General features: G+C 35.7%; 3 protein-coding genes and 1 pseudogene across 6 annotated transcripts; 1 reads left to right on the top strand and 3 right to left on the bottom strand.

The window, feature by feature from the left end:
• LOC107720266 (serine/threonine-protein phosphatase with EF-hands 2-like) overlaps window positions 1-6,113 on the bottom strand; it is a 14,535-nt pseudogene extending 8,422 nt beyond the window's left edge.
• On the top strand, window positions 5,215-20,037 carry LOC107720263 (flavin reductase (NADPH)-like). Of its 3 annotated transcripts, none has more exons than XM_016527926.1 (6): window positions 5,215-5,243; window positions 16,316-16,459; window positions 16,969-17,128; window positions 17,888-18,089; window positions 18,202-18,366; window positions 19,546-20,037. In XM_016527926.1, exons 3-6 carry the CDS (start codon window positions 16,994-16,996, stop codon window positions 19,701-19,703), a joined length of 660 nt encoding a protein of 219 aa, XP_016383412.1. In that variant the 5' UTR covers window positions 5,215-5,243; window positions 16,316-16,459; window positions 16,969-16,993; the 3' UTR covers window positions 19,704-20,037. The 3 variants fall into 3 exon arrangements, with proteins under 3 accessions (XP_016383412.1, XP_016383413.1, XP_016383411.1); XM_016527927.1 differs by lacking the exon at window positions 5,215-5,243 and adding an exon at window positions 6,715-6,785 and having other exon boundaries at window positions 16,972-17,128; XM_016527925.1 differs by lacking the exon at window positions 5,215-5,243 and adding an exon at window positions 6,715-6,785.
• On the bottom strand, window positions 6,585-9,058 carry LOC107720265 (serine/threonine-protein phosphatase with EF-hands 2-like). 2 transcript variants are annotated; one of them, XM_016527929.1, is made up of 5 exons: window positions 8,792-9,058; window positions 7,603-7,662; window positions 7,358-7,375; window positions 7,198-7,206; window positions 6,585-6,763 (listed from the first exon to the last, which is right to left on the bottom strand). In XM_016527929.1, exons 2-5 carry the CDS (start codon window positions 7,652-7,654, stop codon window positions 6,600-6,602), a joined length of 243 nt encoding a protein of 80 aa, XP_016383415.1. In that variant the 5' UTR covers window positions 7,655-7,662; window positions 8,792-9,058; the 3' UTR covers window positions 6,585-6,599. The 2 variants fall into 2 exon arrangements, with proteins under 2 accessions (XP_016383415.1, XP_016383416.1); XM_016527930.1 differs by lacking the exon at window positions 7,358-7,375.
• LOC107720262 (N-acylethanolamine-hydrolyzing acid amidase) lies at window positions 9,395-15,058 on the bottom strand. Its single transcript, XM_016527923.1, has 11 exons — window positions 14,848-15,058; window positions 14,115-14,279; window positions 13,891-14,014; window positions 13,727-13,817; window positions 13,577-13,653; window positions 13,266-13,438; window positions 13,048-13,110; window positions 12,876-12,942; window positions 12,598-12,626; window positions 10,453-10,519; window positions 9,395-9,999 (listed from the first exon to the last, which is right to left on the bottom strand). Exons 1-11 carry the CDS (start codon window positions 15,021-15,023, stop codon window positions 9,988-9,990), a joined length of 1,044 nt encoding a protein of 347 aa, XP_016383409.1. The 5' UTR covers window positions 15,024-15,058; the 3' UTR covers window positions 9,395-9,987.

Below are 20,037 nucleotides of genomic sequence, written 5' to 3'. Positions count from 1 at the left end.
CAGTGACAGAGTACAGAAAGTCTTGAAGCCTGCTTGTTGTAATCCTCTTACCGAAGACTGGCCCACATTCTGTGAAAATAACTGCAGGAGAACTGACCAGAGTTTCCCCTTTTAAACTGTAAGTCTAAGCAGGCCACTTGCTGTTAATATGTGCTGTTCTTGGAAAGACAGTGTCAGGATATCCCTTACTGTTTCATAATTGAGATAAACAGCTAACACCATATGGTAAACAAACTCTTAGGAACAGGAAGTTGAGGAATTACAGCACACAGACATTAGATGTAGGCCTAAACAATGACCTACCTTGTATTTGTTCAGTACTTCTTTGGTGAAGCCATACCTTCGAAGAGAAAATTACATGTTTTCACAAAAACAAAAATCCAAAGTGCCATAAGATTTTTCTTGTAGAAAAGGGAAAAAGACCATTTGATTTGAGCATTTAAGTTGATGGCACTGAGAGATTCAGATGAAAACTGTCTTTATTCTTGCCTTTATAGTTCTGAAGTTATTAGTAAAAGTGTAAATTATCGCATTATAGAGCCACAAAAATTAGTACACTGCCTCATCTAGACCAGTGGTTCTCAGCCTTTTTGACTCCAAGGACATCCTCCTATTTGAAGGCCATCCTTTCTGTACCTCTAGTACTTCTGTTGTACACTGTACAAAAATATTTTTTTGAAGTTGTAAATAAGGTAAATAAAGATTACTGGAGTATGTTTTACATGAAAACACTATTACAATGTGATATTTGCAGTTTCTTTGTAATTAATTGTTAAATTTACTAGCAATTTCTAAGTGAAAATTGTTTCTACACCAAATGTTTTTTTTTTCAGTGTAATAAAAAAAAAAAATCTCAGTTTAATGTTGCACATTATAAAAAAATAAACCTTTATTGAGACCACTCTGGAAATACTCACCCACACATCGTTCCAAACCCGTAAGACCTTCGTTCATCTTCTGAACACAAATTAAGATATTTTTGATGAAATCTGAGAGCTTTCTGACCCGCCCATAGACAGCAGTGTAACGGAAATGTTCCCAGGCCCAGAAACGTGGTAAGGACATCGATAAAACAGTCCATGTAACATCAGCGATTCAAACGTAATTTTACAAAGCTGTGAGAATACTTTTTGTGTGCTAAGAAACAAAAATAATGACTTTATTCAACAATTCTTCTCCAAATTATGTCTTCCGCCATTATCAAGAGAACACGTAAACAATGCATGCTGCTGACGTAGAACACACATTCTTTACATTCAGAGGAAAGCACGCAAATGCACCATGGTACTCTCCATAATGGTGCCCTAGGTTGACGTGAAGGAGAAGAACTGTTGAATAGTCATTATTTTTGTTTTCTTTGCGCACAAAAAGTATTCTTGTAGCTTCCTAAAATTGCGGTTGAACCACTGATGTCACATGGACTATTTTACCGAAGTCCTTGCTATGTTTCTGGGCCTGGGAACATTTCAGTTATGTTGCTGTCTATGCAGGGTCAAAAAGCTCTCGGATTTCTTAAAAAAATACCTTAATCTGTGTTCCAAAGATGAACGAAGGTCTTATGGATTTTGAACGACATGAGGGTGAGTAATTAATGACAGAATTTTCATTTTTGGGTGAACTATCCCTTTAAACCCCCTTGTGGTTAAGAACCACTGCTATAGACACCATTATTTAAGTGGCTTATTTGAGACTATTTAGTAATTCAGAAGCAGTTTTCAAGAGTGTCTATAAAACATGCATGTGTGAAAAAATAATACTATGATACTTGGATTTCCAGCGATATCGTTGACTATCGTCGATTGCGAAGATAATATTAAACTGAACTGAGCTGGATGATGACATCACTGAATTCAATGATAAACTGCCTTTAACTGAAAATTGAGTGTTTACTATTGTCCTTTTTTATTAATGACCAGTGTTGGGGAGTAACTAGTTACATGTAACGGAATTACGTAATTTAATTACAAAATAAAAGTAATTGTAATCAGTTACAGTTACTGAGAAAAAATATGTAATTAAATTACAGTTACTTATGAAAATGTTAAGGATTACAAAGGGGGTTACATCTGCTTTTTTCACACACACTCTCACATACAGATTTAATTATTTCTTTCATAAATTGCAGTGACTGCTCTAAAATATTGTTTAGGATTTTGGGGGATTAAAAAAAGGAGTGAATGGATTTTTATCATTGTAGGGTGGTTGTGTCCACACACTGTTAAGATACATTTATATGCAAACACCATGTAAAAGTGAATTTTGCATCCAGTGTCTACTTTAAAATGGAAATATAATCTTAATTCAAGCGATGAAGGATTTCGTAAGTCTGACAGTAATCCGTTGAATACTACTGTAAGGTTAACCCTGCCTGGTTTACATGTTTGAAAATTATAAACAGTTGAAAACATTAGAAATTTAGAAAAGTAATCAAAAAGTAATCAAATGTAATCAGTTACATTACTTTAATAAAGTAATTGAAAAGTTACACTACTTATTACATTTTAAGTATGGTAACTTGTAATCTGTAACCTATTACATTTCCAAAGTAACCTTCCCAACACTGTTGATGACACACTATTTTCCTATTTAATACTGTAAAGCTGCTTTGACACAATCTGTATTGTTAAAAGTGCTATATAAATAAAGGTGACTTATATAGTGTGTGTTAGTAAATACATGTGTTTAGCACATTTCCATTACCTCAAATTAATGATGTGATCTTCATTTCCTCGATTAAGATAAACATCTCCAGGAAACACAAGCAGAAAAGCAAACAATATGAGCAGAATCTCCATGGAGTCTTTGCCTCGGTCCACATAGTCTCCATTGAAAACATAGGGTTTCTCCAATGACGGCATTCCATTCTGGCAAAATAAATAGAGCCCAAATCCATAGGAATAGATATACTTAAAGACATGCTTTATCAGGTTAAGACAATCTTGTAGCTGAGTGTAAAATGATTTAATACATACCTTGTAAAATATTAGTAGCAAGTCTTCTAATTGTCCATGTAAATCACCTGTAATAAAGTTCATAAATGTATTTAGAAGTGGCATCGAATAGTATTATAATAAAAAACTTGAAATGTGTCAGCAACTCTCACCACAAATGGTTATTTCTTTGCTATGGCATGTAGAGACTCGGTTGATATTTGGCAACACTCTGAGCAACTTCCATGTTTCCAGAAGAAGCTGAAGAACGTAACGAGAGTGAAGCTGCTGCTTGGAGAAACCAGAAGTGTACATGGTTATAGACACCGAGCGTTATCTGACTATCATGAAACATATTTAATGCCTCCTCATGGAGCACCTACTTGTTTGTTTTTAAAGGCCTCTACAAGATCAGCAGCCTGATCCATATCTAAAGGAAAGGTTAGCCGTGGACCAGAGTAGATGTCTGGCACATCGATATTGGTGTAAATTTATTTTAAAATGTTGAAAGTTAGTCAACGAAATGTGTTTATTTAAATGTAGCTAAAATAAATTGATTGCAACCACTTACCTTAAATTTTTTTAGTAAATTCAATGAATATTTTTTTATCAGTAATACATAAATAATTTAAGAGGAAGTAACATAATTAAATAGGGCTGAAATTACTAAAAAAAAGTATACTAAGGTAACTAAATAAAATTGGTTAAGTTCAACTAAATTTGTTTGTTTAAATTTAGATCAAATCAATTGATTGCAACCACTTACCTTAAAAAAATTGAGTAAATTCAATGAATCATTTTTTTCAGTGTATCTCTCCCACTCTGCATCTCTGCAAACCTCGTTTTCTCGGAAGATATGTGAGATCAGATTTCCTACATGGTAGAACATATATGATGTGTTTAGCATGGATAAATTCCAGGGGAAAACTATAAATATGTTATGTGTTTATATACAACAGCTTCTTTTACGTTCACTGCTTGATGGAGTGAAGTTATCCATCAGGTAACCAAGAAAATGTTATAACTGTATGAGAAAGTGAGAAAAGAAATGTCACATAGTTGTTCGCAGTTTTCAGAGTTAAATTAAGTAGACTATCAATTACTTCACTCACTCATTCATTCATTTGTTAATTTTTTTATCACTCTTAACCCTGCTAGTTTGCAAGTTTTGGATAGTCTTTACATCTTTCTTTGCTACGCGGAAGTACACTATTTGAATGTGCGTGACTTCCGATTCATTAGCAGCTACAGAAGATTGTCAAAGTGCAGTTAAAGTAAAACGATTTGCGCTACAAACCAATGTGTTTATGATTATGATAATTAATTAAAATAATATGAGGGGAAAAAAATACCAGTTTGCAATATTAAGCAGCAAAACGGACTGTTTTTGTACAGCGGCAAGTTCAAGCTCAAACCGGTGTGCACCGTTTTGCTACGGTTTCCGGTTTGAACGACATGTTTCCTGGAAACGGTATGCAACGGGGTTTGAGATGCGTTTTCTCTTGTTTGGTGGGTGTGTCAAACATGTCAGCCCAATCAGCAGCAACATGTATGTAAACCACACGGTATTAAAGAGACAGCTCGCACAATGTAATTAACATCAAAATAAATTCACAAGAGCAAGTATATTGTTTGCACATGCTTATTTACATTAAAGGCAAAATAACTAAAATAATAAGAGCACAAGTTGGAGGTAAGAAGTGGATTATCCTTAACCTGAAATGTTTGTCTTTTCATCCTGAAATGCGAGGCAAATGTTGGATCACAATAATTAGGAACCACAGTTTCCACAAATCCCTTCATTTGATTGGGATGTTCTCTTTTATTCTGGAGGGCAAGGGCAGTGACTGTACCATCGAGCGTATTTTGCAGTATTAAACACGTATTTATACCGATTTCATCAGGCTCCGAAAATCCTTCAAAAAGAACACAAAGAATGGCCTTCTCAGCTGCCATAGTTGCAACTCTTGCGTCATCATCAGAACAGGGTGTTCAACGCACCACCGTTTCCGTTTAAAAAACGTTTTGCACCGTTTTTGTCGGGGCTGAACGCAGCCCAGGTATAATAACTGGAAGCAGGATACCGGAAGCCGCGCACATTCAAGTTGCAAATGGCTGCGCCCGTTCTTACGTTAAAAATAGTGTGGAGAATGGATTTCTTACTTTGATCTGGTCTTGTAGGTCTGCGTACTCCATGGACTGGAAGATGTTCCAGGTGTATCTGCGTCTCATTTCCATGCGAGCCGCATACTGTCGGTACCAGCGCTGGATCAGCACCGCAGCCTTAATTGCTTTCAAGAGAACACGACTGAGGTCAGACTCAGAAATAAATAGGCTATAATTAAACAGATTTGCTCTAAATGCAATAGTTTTTGTTTCGGGCTTCTAGAATTACACCCAATTTAGCATCATTTGAGAGATTATTGAAAACAAGTTGGTGTAGGATTAGTTTGTACCATTTTTTGCTAGTAAATTTCACAAATAATTACAAAGGAGCAGCTGTTAATCCTTTGAATTAAACGTGGAATGTAAGTAAATGAAGTAAAAAGACTTTCTTGTGAAACATACTCCAATAATGTTTCTTTTATACGCTACAACTTAGACTAGTATTTTTTTTTTATAGTGAAGGCCTATTGAAAGTCTTCTAACTCTGTGTATAGTAGCCTATGTAATACCCAACAATAGTCAAATAGACATCGTGGTCATAAAAGATGAATTTTTCTTACTTATCGCTGCTGCAGACATGCATGAAAAAGAAGACATGTTGAGAATGTAAATGAGGTACTTATATATTGACACTACACAGAAATAGACAACCGTGTTCTAATTCAATAGCTGCGAGAGATAAGGTTTTACACAAGCTTTGCTGGACTGGTAAAAACTCACCTGGGATTACATTTCCATCTGTTTTAAGAAGAGAATTCATTTAGGTCAAGTTATATTCAAGGTAAATAGTCTTGGAATAAAGAGAACTCACTCGTACAGTATATATCATTCTTTGAATGACACTAGCCATTCATATTATTGTTATTGAAAACATTTTACATTGCATTACATTTACATTTAGTCATTTAGCAGACGCTTTTATCCAAAGCGACTTACAAATGAGGACACATTTTTGAGGATTTTACCTTTATCAAATTTTCTATTGAATTCGCTGGTTTTTGTGACACCACACCCCATGGCTTCTCCTGGAGGTAGAAAATATGAAAGTCAGTATAACAAGCATCTCGGAGGTAAGAAGTGGATTATCCTTCACCTGAAATGTTTGTCTTTTCATCCTGAAATGCGAGGCAAATGTTGATCACAATAATTAGGAACCACAGTTTCCACAAATCCCTTCACTCGATTGGGATGTTCTCTTTTATTCTGGAGGGCAAGGGCAGTGACTGTAACATCGAGCGTATTTTGCAATATTAAACACGTATTTATACCGATTTCATCAGGCTCCGAAAATTCTTCAAAAAGAACACAAAGAATGGCCTTCTCAGCTGCCATAGTTGCAACTCTTGCGTCATCATCAGAACAGGGTGTTCAACGCACCACCGTTTCCGTTTAAAAAACGTTTTGCACCGTTTTTGTCGGGGCTGAACGCAGCCCAGGTATAATAACTGGAAGCAGGATACCGGAAGCCGCGCACATTCAAGTTGCAAATGGCTGCGCCCGTTCTTACGTTAAAAATAGTGTGGAGAATGGATTTCTTACTTTGATCTGGTCTTGTAGGTCTGCGTACTCCATGGACTGGAAGATGTTCCAGGTGTATCTGCGTCTCATTTCCATGCGAGCCGCATACTGTCGGTACCAGCGCTGGATCAGCACCGCAGCCTTAATTGCTTTCAAGAGAACACGACTGAGGTCAGACTCAGAAATAAATAGGCTATAATTAAACAGATTTGCTCTAAATGCAATAGTTTTTGTTTCGGGCTTCTAGAATTACACCCAATTTAGCATCATTTGAGAGATTATTGAAAACAAGTTGGTGTAGGATTAGTTTGTACCATTTTTTGCTAGTAAATTTCACAAATAATTACAAAGGAGCAGCTGTTAATCCTTTGAATTAAACGTGGAATGTAAGTAAATGAAGTAAAAAGACTTTCTTGTGAAACATACTCCAATAATGTTTCTTTTATACGCTACAACTTAGACAAGTAATTTTTTTTATAGTGAAGGCCTATTGAAAGTCTTCTAACTCTGTGTATAGTAGCCTATGTAATACCCAACAATAGTCAAATAGACATCGTGGTCATAAAAGATGAATTTTTCTTACTTATCGCTGCTGCAGACATGCATGAAAAAGAAGACATGTTGAGAATGTAAATGAGGTACTTATATATTGACACTACACAGAAATAGACAACCGTGTTCTAATTCAATAGCTGCGAGAGATAAGGTTTTACACAAGCTTTGCTGGACTGGTAAAAACTCACCTGGGATGACATTTCCATCTGTTTTAAGAAGAGAATTCATTTAGGTCAAGTTATATTCAAGGTAAATAGTCTTGGAATAAAGAGAACTCACTCGTACAGTATATATCATTCTTTGAATGACACTAGCCATTCATATTATTGTTATTGAAAACATTTTACATTGCATTACATTTACATTTAGTCATTTAGCAGACGCTTTTATCCAAAGCGACTTACAAATGAGGACACATTTTTGAGGATTTTACCTTTATCAAATTTTCTATTGAATTCGCTGGTTTTTGTGACACCACACCCCATGGCTTCTCCTGGAGGTAGAAAATATGAAAGTCAGTATAACAAGCACTTTTATTAAGCACTTGTATGAAACAATGATTTATATTTGTATATGTTTATTTGATACAAATCACATTACAAAATAATGTGGATTGGATTTGTTAAATGGTTAAGAAACCATTGTACCACTATAAAAAAAATAAAAATAAAAAGCAACCACAAAAAACACTTAATTCAGTAATACACAATTTACACAATACATATTTATATTATTCATTAAATACAAAAATTTAGACCAACAGACGTACTCTAGTAAATCATATTACTGTACTGTACAATATTTTCAAGCTTTTGACAACAGGCTACACTAAATGTCATGTTGTTGCGCACGTTAATGAGATCCAGAGAGCGAGTTAATCTGGGTTCATTGCTCTCTTGCACTGGCCTCAGTCCTCCTTATAGAGCAGACGACGTCAACACGCACCTGTGCTCTGTGAAAGCCCACAAGCTTCAAACCCTCAATGATGGCCCTGCTTCACTATAAACCAGCTTCTGTTATTCATTAAAATAGTTAACATTTGAGTATCTATCTCACAATTTTAAAAAAACATCAAGAGTCAGAGATGAATGGGGGGTATTTTAAGGTATTTGTATTTTTTTTTAGGAAATACTGAATAACTGGGGATTATGGACTATGGATTTATAGACTTATTTGTAAGGAAGGTTATTCATTAGCTCACCAGACATCACAATAATGTAGTGTAGTGTAACAGACATGCTCGTTCTGAGGTTAAATCTCTTAAAAGAGCTGTTGATAAAAGCTCATGCGACGTGAGCTTTGAATCTTGCTCACAGTAAAATTAAGTAAGACTGCTACTATGAAAAATATTCTATGAATTCTACAAATAATAAGACATGATATTTATAACATAATTTAACCCATACTAAATCCTGCCTATTTAAAAAAAATGGTTTAAGATTTCACACCAGTATATCACCATTAATTTAGTTTTAGTATTTGGTACCTTTCTATGTATTTCTTTTTAATTGAATGATAATATGAAGGGCTGTGCAAATCATGTCAGCAAAACAGTGTCCTTAAAACTCCAAGCCATAGAAGGTTGCAGCCAGAGATGATAAATCATGGTAGGTAAAACTCACCTGGTGCGTTTCTCTTTTAATCAAGGAAATCCCAGAAGCTTTATTTCCGTCACATTAACATGTCAACCAAAGGATTGTATCCGCATTCTGTAGCCCATCGGTGCTTGAGTTAGTCAATGCGAAGAGTAGAAATGCAAAAAAAACAGCTTGTAAGGACACAAAGAAAGTATAGTCACATGCTCCCCCATGTCCCCCGAGAAACCTTCAATGTCCTGTGCAAAAATCCACTATTTTCATTCAAAAATAAGAGAAGACCTTGTGTCAAACTCCCGATCACATATTGTGATGAACTACTTCAGTAGGTATGTTTGTTTGTCTGTGTCTTAACAGTCTTCATCTGTGTAGCTGAATTAAGTGAACAAGCTCTGAAGGGATTAAGGGCAATAGCTTGATGCGACTTGACTGGACTTTTGTACAGGAAATGGCACTTTCCTAAAGGAAGTAGGTTGTTGCTTTGTAAAGTAGCATGTAATAAATCCAAAATAATGCAAGACACAAAAATAAATCATTTGAGGTGAAAGCATTTCTTATGATGTGCACAAGATCCAGAAAGCTCCTCAATGATTACAATTAACAATTATTTTAATATTGTATTCAGTTCAATTCAGTACAGTCAGTTCAATTGTGTATTACATGTAGAAGAGAGAGAATCCATCATATATGTTCTTAATGTATAAATATATGTCTTATAAACGTTCAGTAATGCATGCAGTATTATAAAGGCGCTCCGCACCGTGCCTAACAACGCCCCTTAGCTGTTATAAATTCACTGTAAACCACAGCTTCTTGGGGCTTGCTTTAATATATTACAGAAGTATACATTTGTGTGTTGACAAAATAGAGCAAAAATAGCCAATATTATTTCTAGTAATATTAAGTCACTTAATATTAACTTCTTATTTATTAAACAGTTATTAAAATCAGTTATACATTTGCAGTTGTGCTGATATTGGTAATTTTTTTCATGATTCTTTCCAAATATAGCTATTCAAGTCATCAATTAAAAAATCAAGTATTTTCCCTATTGAAACAGGATATAGGCTTTATCACAATATCTTGCAGCACTACTTTTTAGATATTAAAATACGACTCATTTCCATTGTGAAAAGCAGAAGAGAAACAGAAGTTGTTGGGTAGTTCACAACTAAGCTGTGTGAAAATTATGGCTGAGCTGGTCAAGGGAACGAGTCATTCCATCACATACAGATCTGTAAACAGAAAAGAAAGACTGTAACTGTAGACTGTAACAAAAATGTCAGTCACAGTTCCATCACTAATGATTGCAAGAAACAGAAGTTTCCAAAGTATAGAAAAGACATGCGACCTAGTTAGTCACACCAATTCATGTGATGCTCCTTGCAAAAGCTGACAGACTGATGTCAACGGAGTATTGCGAAATTCCAAAATAATGTCAAAATAATATCAGAAAAGCCATAGCAAACTCTTACATTATGACAGAAATGTTGTTTCATCCAACAAAATCACTTATATTACCAAACCAGCCAACTGGACATCATGAAAGCATACCATATAACATGACGGTGGTAATGTATGTAAAATCAATCTTAAGCGGCATATGTTTAATGAAAATGTGTTTTCACATTTTTTTTATGTTTTAAAATATGTTTTAAAAATCATGTAGTGTTATGGTTTGTTCTTACATCTCTGACAACTGTTGTGTACTTCTCAGGAGTGGCGGCACTCATGACGGCTGTATAAACGGTGATCCTGGAAGGAAGATCATACTCACATTAAAAAGCTTTATTACAGAATGTGACCTTAAGAGACACCTCTTTAACTAACACTTATACAGTGGGGAGATACAGTCCCCTCCACTAATATTGGCACCCTTGGTAAATATGAGCAAAGGCGGCTGTGAAAATAAATCTGCATTGTTTATCCTTTTGATCTTTCATTCAAAAAATTCACAAAATTCTAACCTATCACTGAAGTAATAAATGTTTTAGCACTCCAGGGTGACTAGGAGCATGAAATTGTCCAGCCATGACTTCCTGTTCCACAGGATTATAAATATGAGGAACACAAAGGCCCAATTCCCTTATTCACCCATCACAAGGAGTAAAACCAAAGAATATAGTTCTGATGTGCAGAACAAGGTTGTTGAGCTTCGCAAAATAGAAAGTGGCTGTAAAAAAGAGCTAAAGCATTGAAAATCCCCATTTCCATCAACAAAGCAACAATTAAGGGGTTCCAATCAACTAAAGATGATACAAATCTGCCTGGAAGAGGATGTGTGTCTATAACATCCTAATACACGCCGAGGAGGAGAGCTTGAGTTGCCAAAGACTCTCCAAGGATCACAGCTGGAGAATTGCAGAGATTAGTTGAGTCTTGGGGTCAAAAAGCCTTGTTTGGGAGGGTTTCAAGAAAAGTTCTCCTCACTCATCCAAAAACAAACTCCATATTCAGTTGTCAGACATGACTTCAAATGGCACTGGCTTCTATGGTCGGATGAAACTTAAAAAAAAAAAAGAGCTTTTTGGCAGCAAACCCACCAGATAGGTTTAGTACTGTACAAACAGGGATAAAAAGCATCCCATGCCCACGGTTAAATATACTGCTGGATCTTTAATGTTGTGGGCCTGTTTTTCTGCCGGAGGTCCTGGACATCTTATTTAGATGCATGGCATCATGGATTCTATCAAATACCAACAGATAAAAAATCTAAACCTGACTGCCTCTGTTAAAAATCTTATAATGGGCCATGGTTGGATCTTCCATCAGGACAATTATCCAAACCAAACATCAAAATCAACACAAAAATGGGTCAAATGAGCACAAAATGAAGCTTTGGCATGGCCGTCGCAGTCCTCTGACCTGAACCCTATAGAAAATGAGTGGGGTGAACTGAAGAGAAGCATATTTCAAATTTTTGAGGGCATTTTGGTGGCAATGGTTCTCTTTCTTCTCTGCATTTCTACTCTATTCTAGCTTGTTTCCAAATCTAGCTTTCTTGTAAAGCTGCAATTTTAGATTATTAATATTGTTGGCTCTGGGAATAATTGCTTTTGTCCCTTTATGGAGATTGTTTTTGGAAAAGTGTCTGCTAAATGAATGTCGTCATCATATGGTTACAAAGTGAAAGTGAAGTGACATGTGGCCAAGTATGGTGACCCATACTCGGAATTAGTGCTCTGCATTTATCCCATCCAAAGTGCACACACACAGCAGTGAACACACACACACCATGAACACACACCCGGAGCAGTGGGCAGCCATTTTTTTGCTGCGGCGCCCGGGGAGCAGTTGGGGGTTCGCCCCCCCCCCGACAACCCCGGCCGGTACGAGACTCGAACCCACAACCTTTGGGTTACGAGTCCGACTCTCTAACCATTAGGCCACGACTTCCCCCAGTCGAACCCACCAGTACCACTTGGCAATATATCAGCTTTGACAAGCAATGGTAAGTTAGTAAAGCTAGATGAGTTGAGAATCAGTGTTGAGTTGTTGGGCACCAGACATAAATGAGGGTGAGAGTTCAACAGAGATCAATGCTTGGACTGTTCTAATTTACAGCTGAGTGGCTTAAACAATGAGTGTCTGTGAAGTTGTAAGTGTGAATAGGCAGAAGCTTCACATGACTGGTTTCTGCAGACTCTTCAGGAAATTCCTAAATTCTGCATTGCATTGTTAGATTCTAATATTATAACCTCCATGAGGAGGAAGTGTGCTTATGTTTATACTACTGGTTACCACATACGAGAAATGAGCACTCTACATGAGGCCATTACACAACCATAAAATATCATGTGATAGGTGAAATGCTGCATTACTCTCCTCCTTACCTATTACATACTGGATCCATGGATAAAACCTGTAACAATGAAAAATAAATGATCACTTAACACATCAGTCAATAAATTATGTAATAGGATTGCATGCTTTCACAAACACAAGGGAAGTCTCATTAAAGTTTCATCTTTTTTAATATCTAAATCCAGAAATTACTATGATAATAACAAACAAGGACACATTTTGTAGTACATTATTAACAATGTAGGACAGAAATAAATGCCACAACCTATGACAATAATAGGCAGCCAAAATGGATTTATTCATTTACCTGATACAGAGAATCCATACTAATATGGTTTTGACCAGTGGCATTCAGTGCTTTCATGGCCACATCTCTGAAACAAGACCAGGAAATGTGAAAAGCAATCCCTAAATTGTTCGGTTAAATAATCACACATTTGTGCTTTCACGTTATTGATAAAAATGTATTGTCTGCTTGCCTTCGGTCGTCTCGTTTAGGGGCGGGTAGCCAGTGGTCATAATTGGTTTCAACTCTATACCAGCTATAATAAGCAACAGTAAAAATCAGAGGCTTAGTAATGTAAAAACCTTAAGGAAAAAACTAGTATTATATGAATGAGAGCCTAATGTTGCACTGGCATCGCTTTATTTCTTTCATTTTAATTTATGTAATTAAAAAATGATGGTTGGTGCTTACTATCCATTAAGTGGATCAAGAGGCCATATGTCAGCTGATCCGCTCCGGTCTCTGGTTATGACCACACCCTCACCAGCATGAACACCACCCAAAATGTAATAAACATCTGTAATTATCGGCACCTTGGCCAGTCTCAATACTGCATCCTGGAAATCCACAGCTGCTTCAAGAGTCTAAAGAAATCAAAAATATACAGATGTATTCAATGCAAAAGTCTCTTAACAGTCAAAGAGTTATTTTTGCACCAGTAAGTAAATGTATTTTGAAATACTGAATTATATTTAGAATTTTATATACATTTGTTCTCTCACCTCTCGCACTAGCCAGCTAACTGGAGAACTTTTTAATAAAACTGCTGAAATTACATTCTCCCACCAATGTCCCTTATCTGTAGAAATATAGATATAAATTAAAACCCCACAAAATTCACTAGACCATGTCTTTTTAAAAAATCAACCTACTGCGTTCGTTGCCAGACACTGTAAACTTGTTGGGGCTCTGTCCTGTCCACAGCCCAACATAACCAGCAAAAGTGGTTCCTCTGTATGCCACCTGGAGAGAAACGACTTGCAGATTCAAGAGTATAATATAATACAATACAATGTAATATATAATTTAATAATACCTTTCCATTTTTAATAAAAAGTACATCTAGAGTAAGATTTCTGAGCACATCGTGGGGATAATCCAGGTTTCTGCCATGGTATATATTGCCCTTTGTATCCTGAGTTACAATACTGGTGCAAAAGCTATTTAAAAAAAGCAAAGCAGCCACAATTAATGTTGAAAAAAAAGTTGACAACTAAAACACTTCAAGAGAGCTACTGTACCAAAAAGCGAAGTACTTACGCAGATACTTCATAGGCAAAGTTCAACAGCACAATATCTGCAATGTCAGTGCCATAGAAGGATGCCATGCCCTGTATTTCTCCAGCATACGGCTGTGGGATGTATTTCTCCAGAGCGTTCACTATCGGTTTAACTGCATCATGAACCCATTTGGGAACAGTTGAGCTGCAAAAGAGGGTTTGTAAGACATATATGTGGATCTAGGGTGATGACAAACAAAATTTACGAAGTTAAAGAACATATGGTAACACTTTAGTACAGGGACTAATTCTCACTATATTAACTAGGCTAGTTGCTTATTAGCATGCCTATTATTAACATATTGGCTGTTTATTAGTACTTATAAAGCACATATTCTTCATGACCATATTCTACATCCCTAATCCTACCCAATACATAAACGTAACAACTACCTAACTAACTATTACTAACAAATTAGAAGTTTATTCAGGCGAGAATTGGACTTTAAAATAATATGTGGAATGTGACCGAATATTTCATTTAAAAAATAGAGGGGATGTCAGCAGCGCTTTATTTTTTTATCACGTTGCAAACTTAAGTATTTGGTGACATTCTGTGATATTTGATTGCAAATTCTGTAAATGTTTTAAACTTGTCAGCTAGGTAAAATGATTTAATGGCTAAACTGGTTCTGGTCAAAATTGCAAGAATGCAAACCAAAGCTACATGTTCTCGTAGCGTGCGTGTGGTTATCAGACTGTCTGATACTTACTCGATCACTTCAGATGCGGCTTTTCTCAAGAAATCGATGTCATAGAGGTTCTTCAGAGGAGTCCATCGCTGATATGCAGGCACGTCCAGACTGATGTTTACCACTGGAGGAGAGAAATCAGCTGTCGATACGCAGAAAACTGTCATGCCGAGGATCAGACAAATCTCTAGCTTCATGGTGAATACTGAACACTAACTTTGTGATGGTGACATCTGAACACTCAAGAAATCGATGTCATAGAGTTTCTTCAGAGGAGTCCATCGCTGATATGCAGGCACGTCCAGACTGATGTTTACCACTGGAGGAGAGAAATCAGCTGTCGATACGCAGAAATCTGTCATGCCGAGGATCAGACAAATCTCTAGCTTCATGGTGAATACTGAACACTAACTTTGTGATGGTAACATCTGAACATGCGAAACCAAAGACTCCTTCACGCTCTGCCCAACTTCTGTATTTGAAAACGGAACTGAAGTGATTGTTGTGACAGTAACATATTAGCCAGAAGGGGGTGGTGTCCACTGTCCACACACTTGTGCCTAACTAAAGTCCCTTTTTTTGGTTTATTGCGGTGTGAAATCAAATAAAAGTGCTTCACGAGTAAAGTTTCGCAGTGAATAAAGGTTCTGTTAATCATGAAGCTTGGTCCGTCCGATTAATGTTTCCATCCTGGAATCATTTCAGTACAGTACAGTTCGCGTTATTTAGGCTATGGGTATATTTGAAGATTTTCATTGGTTCGCCATTTACATGTTTCTGTGGTCGCAATTATTCATTCAACAAAATCTAAAAAGTAAAAGAAAAACGTATAGGCTAATCAAAATATTTAAGAAAATATTTATTACATTTCTAACGATACAGCCATGATGTCAAACCCAGAAGATTAATGGTCCGTCCGATTAATGTTTCCATCCTGGAATCATTTCAGTACAGTACAGTTCGCGTTATTTAGGCTATGGGTATATTTGAAGATTTTCATTGGTTCGCCATTTACATGTTTCTGTGGTCGCAATTATTCATTCAACAAAATCTAAAAAGTAAAAGAAAAACGTATAGGCTAATCAAAAATATTTAAGAAAATATTTATTACATTTCTAACGATACAGCCATGATGTCAAACCCAGAAGATTAATTCTTCATGGGTTCCCTCGAGACGTTCCTGGGATTCAATTCATGAGTACGGTCCGTGCTAAACATACTTGACGATACATGGGCTTTTTGTAATAGAACATAAACTGTAGTATGCACAGTTACACACCGTTCTTATATTTACCGATTACAAACATACGTTTAAAAAAATATGCATACATAACTACAATTTACAAAAACGATTGTTGATTAATATATATATTTTTACTACAGATTTAAATGTAAAACATTTTTTTAAAAGAAAACAGAACGCGACATTTTTTATTATAATGTAATGTAGCTTTTTTCTTTCTTTCTTTCTTTTTTTTTTTCCTGGTAGGACTCTTGCGTGGAATTCTCGCAAAGCGCATGCGCACTCGAGTCCACAAGCGTGAAAGTTATATCAGCAGCTGTTTGACAGCAGAGAGCGCATGCATGTGTTTACTGTTGCGTTGCCACCCACACCGTCAGGAGCGATTTTAGAGTAAGTTTGCTTGTTGTCAAGAATATTTTTACTGATGTGTGTTTTTGCGATCCATGTAGGATAAACACTGGGCTTTTTGCACATCAAATGCTGCTGATCATCACCGCATTTACACAGTGCGCTTAGATGACATACGTTATGTCACTAAAGTTTGTTGTTTTCTTAGGTGTTTGCATTGACGGCATGTATAAATGTTTTATTTAGTGATGCTCACATTCTTAAGATCATTTACAAATATCTTCCCTCGGAAAGTGTGTTTTCCCCTCAAAACACTTTCAGTTTTAATGTGTCCGCAAAGACATTTAATGTTGTTGTCCTTGAGGAGGAGTCTTGATATAATAAATGTCATTTCCGGACGTTAGCTAAGCAGATTAAAAACTAACTTTTCCATTAACCTTATTCCTGTAAGAATCTCTATTCATATTTGTAGCCCTTTCTCTGCGGTGTTGTTACAAACGAGTGTGACTATGTTAACGGCAGCTGTCATTTCACACATTCTCGTGTTTTAGCAGCAAGGTTCTGTCCAGATAAATCATGAAGATCGCTGTTCTTGGCGCGACTGGTCAGACCGGGCAGCAGCTGGTCAATCAGGCTCTTCAGCAAGGACACTGCGTCACGGCCGTCGTCAGAACCCCGGGAAAACTGACGCTGACGCACGAGAACCTCAAGGTAAATTGTAGGAGGAAAGCTTAAAGTTATATATTGTTATTGTTTTTGTAAAAGCATAGTGAAATTTTGAAATACTTTTTGTTACATTGTTTATGAATTGCTCCCAGGTATAAGTAATGGGTTAGACTGCAGATTCACAATAACATAATTTTGCAAGGTCCTTGACAAAATGAATAGTTTATATGAGTATAATAGTCTGAGCTATTCATTAGCTCATATTTTCTTTCTTATCTAGTTGACTAAAGTCTGCACAATGGTAAATGCTGAAATGACTATTTGGTTTAGAATTGGAATAATGTTAAAGAGTTCCAAGTCACCAAGGTGAAAATGTTAACTTTTTAATGCATAACTCACTGTATACTGTATGCAAGTGTTTGTTTTATATTTTATTTTAGTTGTTATATACGTTTTTGTACAGTACCACTGAAAACGACAGCTAAAATTTTGCATAAGAGTCACAAGGGTGGCATCAAATTTCAATGTGTTTCATTTATGGGTTGAAATCATCACATGATTTGCTTGCCACATTTTTGTGCTGGAAGTAAAGGTTTTTAAGGACGGTTATCCAGACACAGCAATTCCAAATAATGATATGATTTACACTAAGCTGCCTGCTGTAGCAGTGCAATGTAGATAATATTTCATGTGTTCCAGTCCAGATGATGCACATTTTATCTCTTAGATTTTCAGTAATCAGTAGCTACAGCTAGCATGCAGCCTCAACCATGTACTGTTTAACCTCATGCCCTCGTGTGACAGGTGGTTGAAGCAGACATTTTCTCAGAAGACTGCCTGAAACCGCACTTCAAAGGTCAGGATGCTGTGTTGTCCTGTCTTGGCTTTCCAATCTCATTTTTTTACGGAGTCACTGGCTACACCCAGTCTATGAAGGCAGCATTAAATGCTATGCGTGAAGTCAAAGTCAATCGAATCATCACCATGACCTCATGGTACACTGACCGTAAGTGCTGTTATTATGTATGGTATGCACAACTGAAGGGTCTTTTCCTCACAGTATGTTTGGTGATCATTTGACTGGTGTAGTAATTGGATTGCTATGACATTCTTCACAGCTGATTCAGGCTCCAATTCTTCCTTTCTCATCCGCTTCATGTTGCTTCCCATGATTAGAAGTGTTTTGAACAACATGTATGAAATGGAAAACTTTCTCAAGCAGACTGACGACATCAACTGGACTGTTGTCCGTCCTCCTGGTCTGAAGAATATGCCAACAACAGGTGGGATCTATTAATAAAACACAAACTTCAATATGTTAGGGCTGCACAATTATGACAAAAATCATAATTGTCAATTATTCCCTTAAAATTGTAATTGCGATTATTAATTACGATTATCACAATTTACATTGAATGATGTTTATACCATTGTTTGATGCAACTGCATGCCGTATTTTTATATGAAAATAAACAAGCTGAAAACACTCCAACTGAAAAACCTTTAGTGCTTTTCTATAGTATTAAGCCAAATATACATCAGACTGGTTTCTTCTTTAAATGATAAAAAAGTAAAAATATGAATGGTATTATAATGTTATACTAAAACTAAGACAATGGAAAAATCCTTAAGATAATATGTAGGAAAAAAAAAACATCTTAAGCGTGCAGAATAACATAAGTGGACTTTGAACGATTACGTAATTGTGGCATCCATAATTGTAATCGTGATTAGAAATTCGATTAATTGTGCAGCCCTACAATATATATATATATATATGTGTGTGTGTGTGTGTGTGCTGTCAAACGATTAATCGCGATTAATTGCATCCAAAGTTTTTGTTTGCATAATATATGTATGTGTACTATGTATATTTATTATGTATATATAAATACACAAACATACAGTATATATTTTGAAAATATTTGAAGATATTTGCATGCATATACATTTATGTATTTATATTCTTATATTTTATATAAATATATTTAATATATAGACATAACATATTTTTCTTAAATATATACATGCATGTGGTTGTATTTATATATGCATAATAAATATTATGTATATATAAATACACAAACATACAGTATATATTTTGAAAATATTTGAAGATATTTGCATGCATATACATTTATGTATTTATATTCTTATATTTTATATAAATATATTTAATATATAGACATAACATATTTTTCTTAAATATATACATGCATGTGGTTGTATTTATATATGCATAATAAATATACACAGTATACACACACATATTATGTAAACAAAAACTTATTTTGGATAGCACTAATATATATATATGCTTTCTTCAACTGTTGGTAGCATTTAACATTAAGTAATATGTAAAATGCTTATTGACAAATGAATCCTTATTGGAAGTTTGCTTTTGCTGCAAAGCCATTAGATTACCACAAATTGTAGTGTTATTTTTCTTGTTGTTTTCAAAGCCAACGAGTTCCTCACTCATGAAGGTTATTATGTCCCTGATGAAAATGGTCTGCCGGTTGGTCAGTCTGTGTCAAGAGGAGATGCGGCTCGTTTCATGCTCTCTGTACTCAGTAACAATGCTTGGATGAAGAAAGCTGTTGCTATCATCACCAAATGAGTTTGCACTTCACTTTATCATTACTTTTATAACACTTGCCAAAGAGCTTTTAACAGTTTAATTCAATTGATAAAACATTTTAACTTACAGTACTTATTCAGTACATCTGACTTTGTCACACATAGCAGTCAGCAAAGACTTTTGTCAACGTTTGTCGTATACATACATTTTCCATATACTACTTTCTAAAGGATTTTAAGGGGTTTCTCAATACCAAAGAAGGGTTAGCAGAATTACAAGAAAATATAATTCATAAAACATTTTGTTGCCCATTGTTTGGGACATTTTGTAATGTAAATGGGTATTGAAATGAAAATGAAGAGCAAAGAAATGA

This window comes from Sinocyclocheilus rhinocerous, unplaced genomic scaffold (assembly GCF_001515625.1).
Source record: "Sinocyclocheilus rhinocerous isolate Xijiao unplaced genomic scaffold, SAMN03320098_v1.1 scaffold62, whole genome shotgun sequence".
Lineage (NCBI taxonomy): Eukaryota > Metazoa > Chordata > Actinopteri > Cypriniformes > Cyprinidae > Sinocyclocheilus > Sinocyclocheilus rhinocerous.
This window is presented reverse-complemented; position numbering and strand designations above follow the sequence as displayed.

Excerpts from the sequence above, each read along its gene's own strand:
- LOC107720265 (XM_016527929.1), bottom strand. The coding sequence starts at position 7,654 with ATGGGGTGTGGTGTCACAAAAACCAGCGAATTCAATAGAAAATTTGAT.
- LOC107720262 (XM_016527923.1), bottom strand. The coding sequence starts at position 15,023 with ATGAAGCTAGAGATTTGTCTGATCCTCGGCATGACAGTTTTCTGCGTA. Across the intron at positions 12,943-13,047 it reads CCTAAACGAGACGACCGAAG|AGATGTGGCCATGAAAGCAC; the intron begins GCAAGCAGACAA and ends GTCTTGTTTCAG. Across the intron at positions 10,520-12,597 it reads ATGGATCCAGTATGTAATAG|GATCACCGTTTATACAGCCG; the intron begins GTAAGGAGGAGA and ends TCTTCCTTCCAG.
- LOC107720263 (XM_016527926.1), top strand. The coding sequence starts at position 16,994 with ATGAAGATCGCTGTTCTTGGCGCGACTGGTCAGACCGGGCAGCAGCTG. Across the intron at positions 18,090-18,201 it reads GACCTCATGGTACACTGACC|CTGATTCAGGCTCCAATTCT; the intron begins GTAAGTGCTGTT and ends CATTCTTCACAG. Across the intron at positions 18,367-19,545 it reads GAAGAATATGCCAACAACAG|CCAACGAGTTCCTCACTCAT; the intron begins GTGGGATCTATT and ends TTGTTTTCAAAG.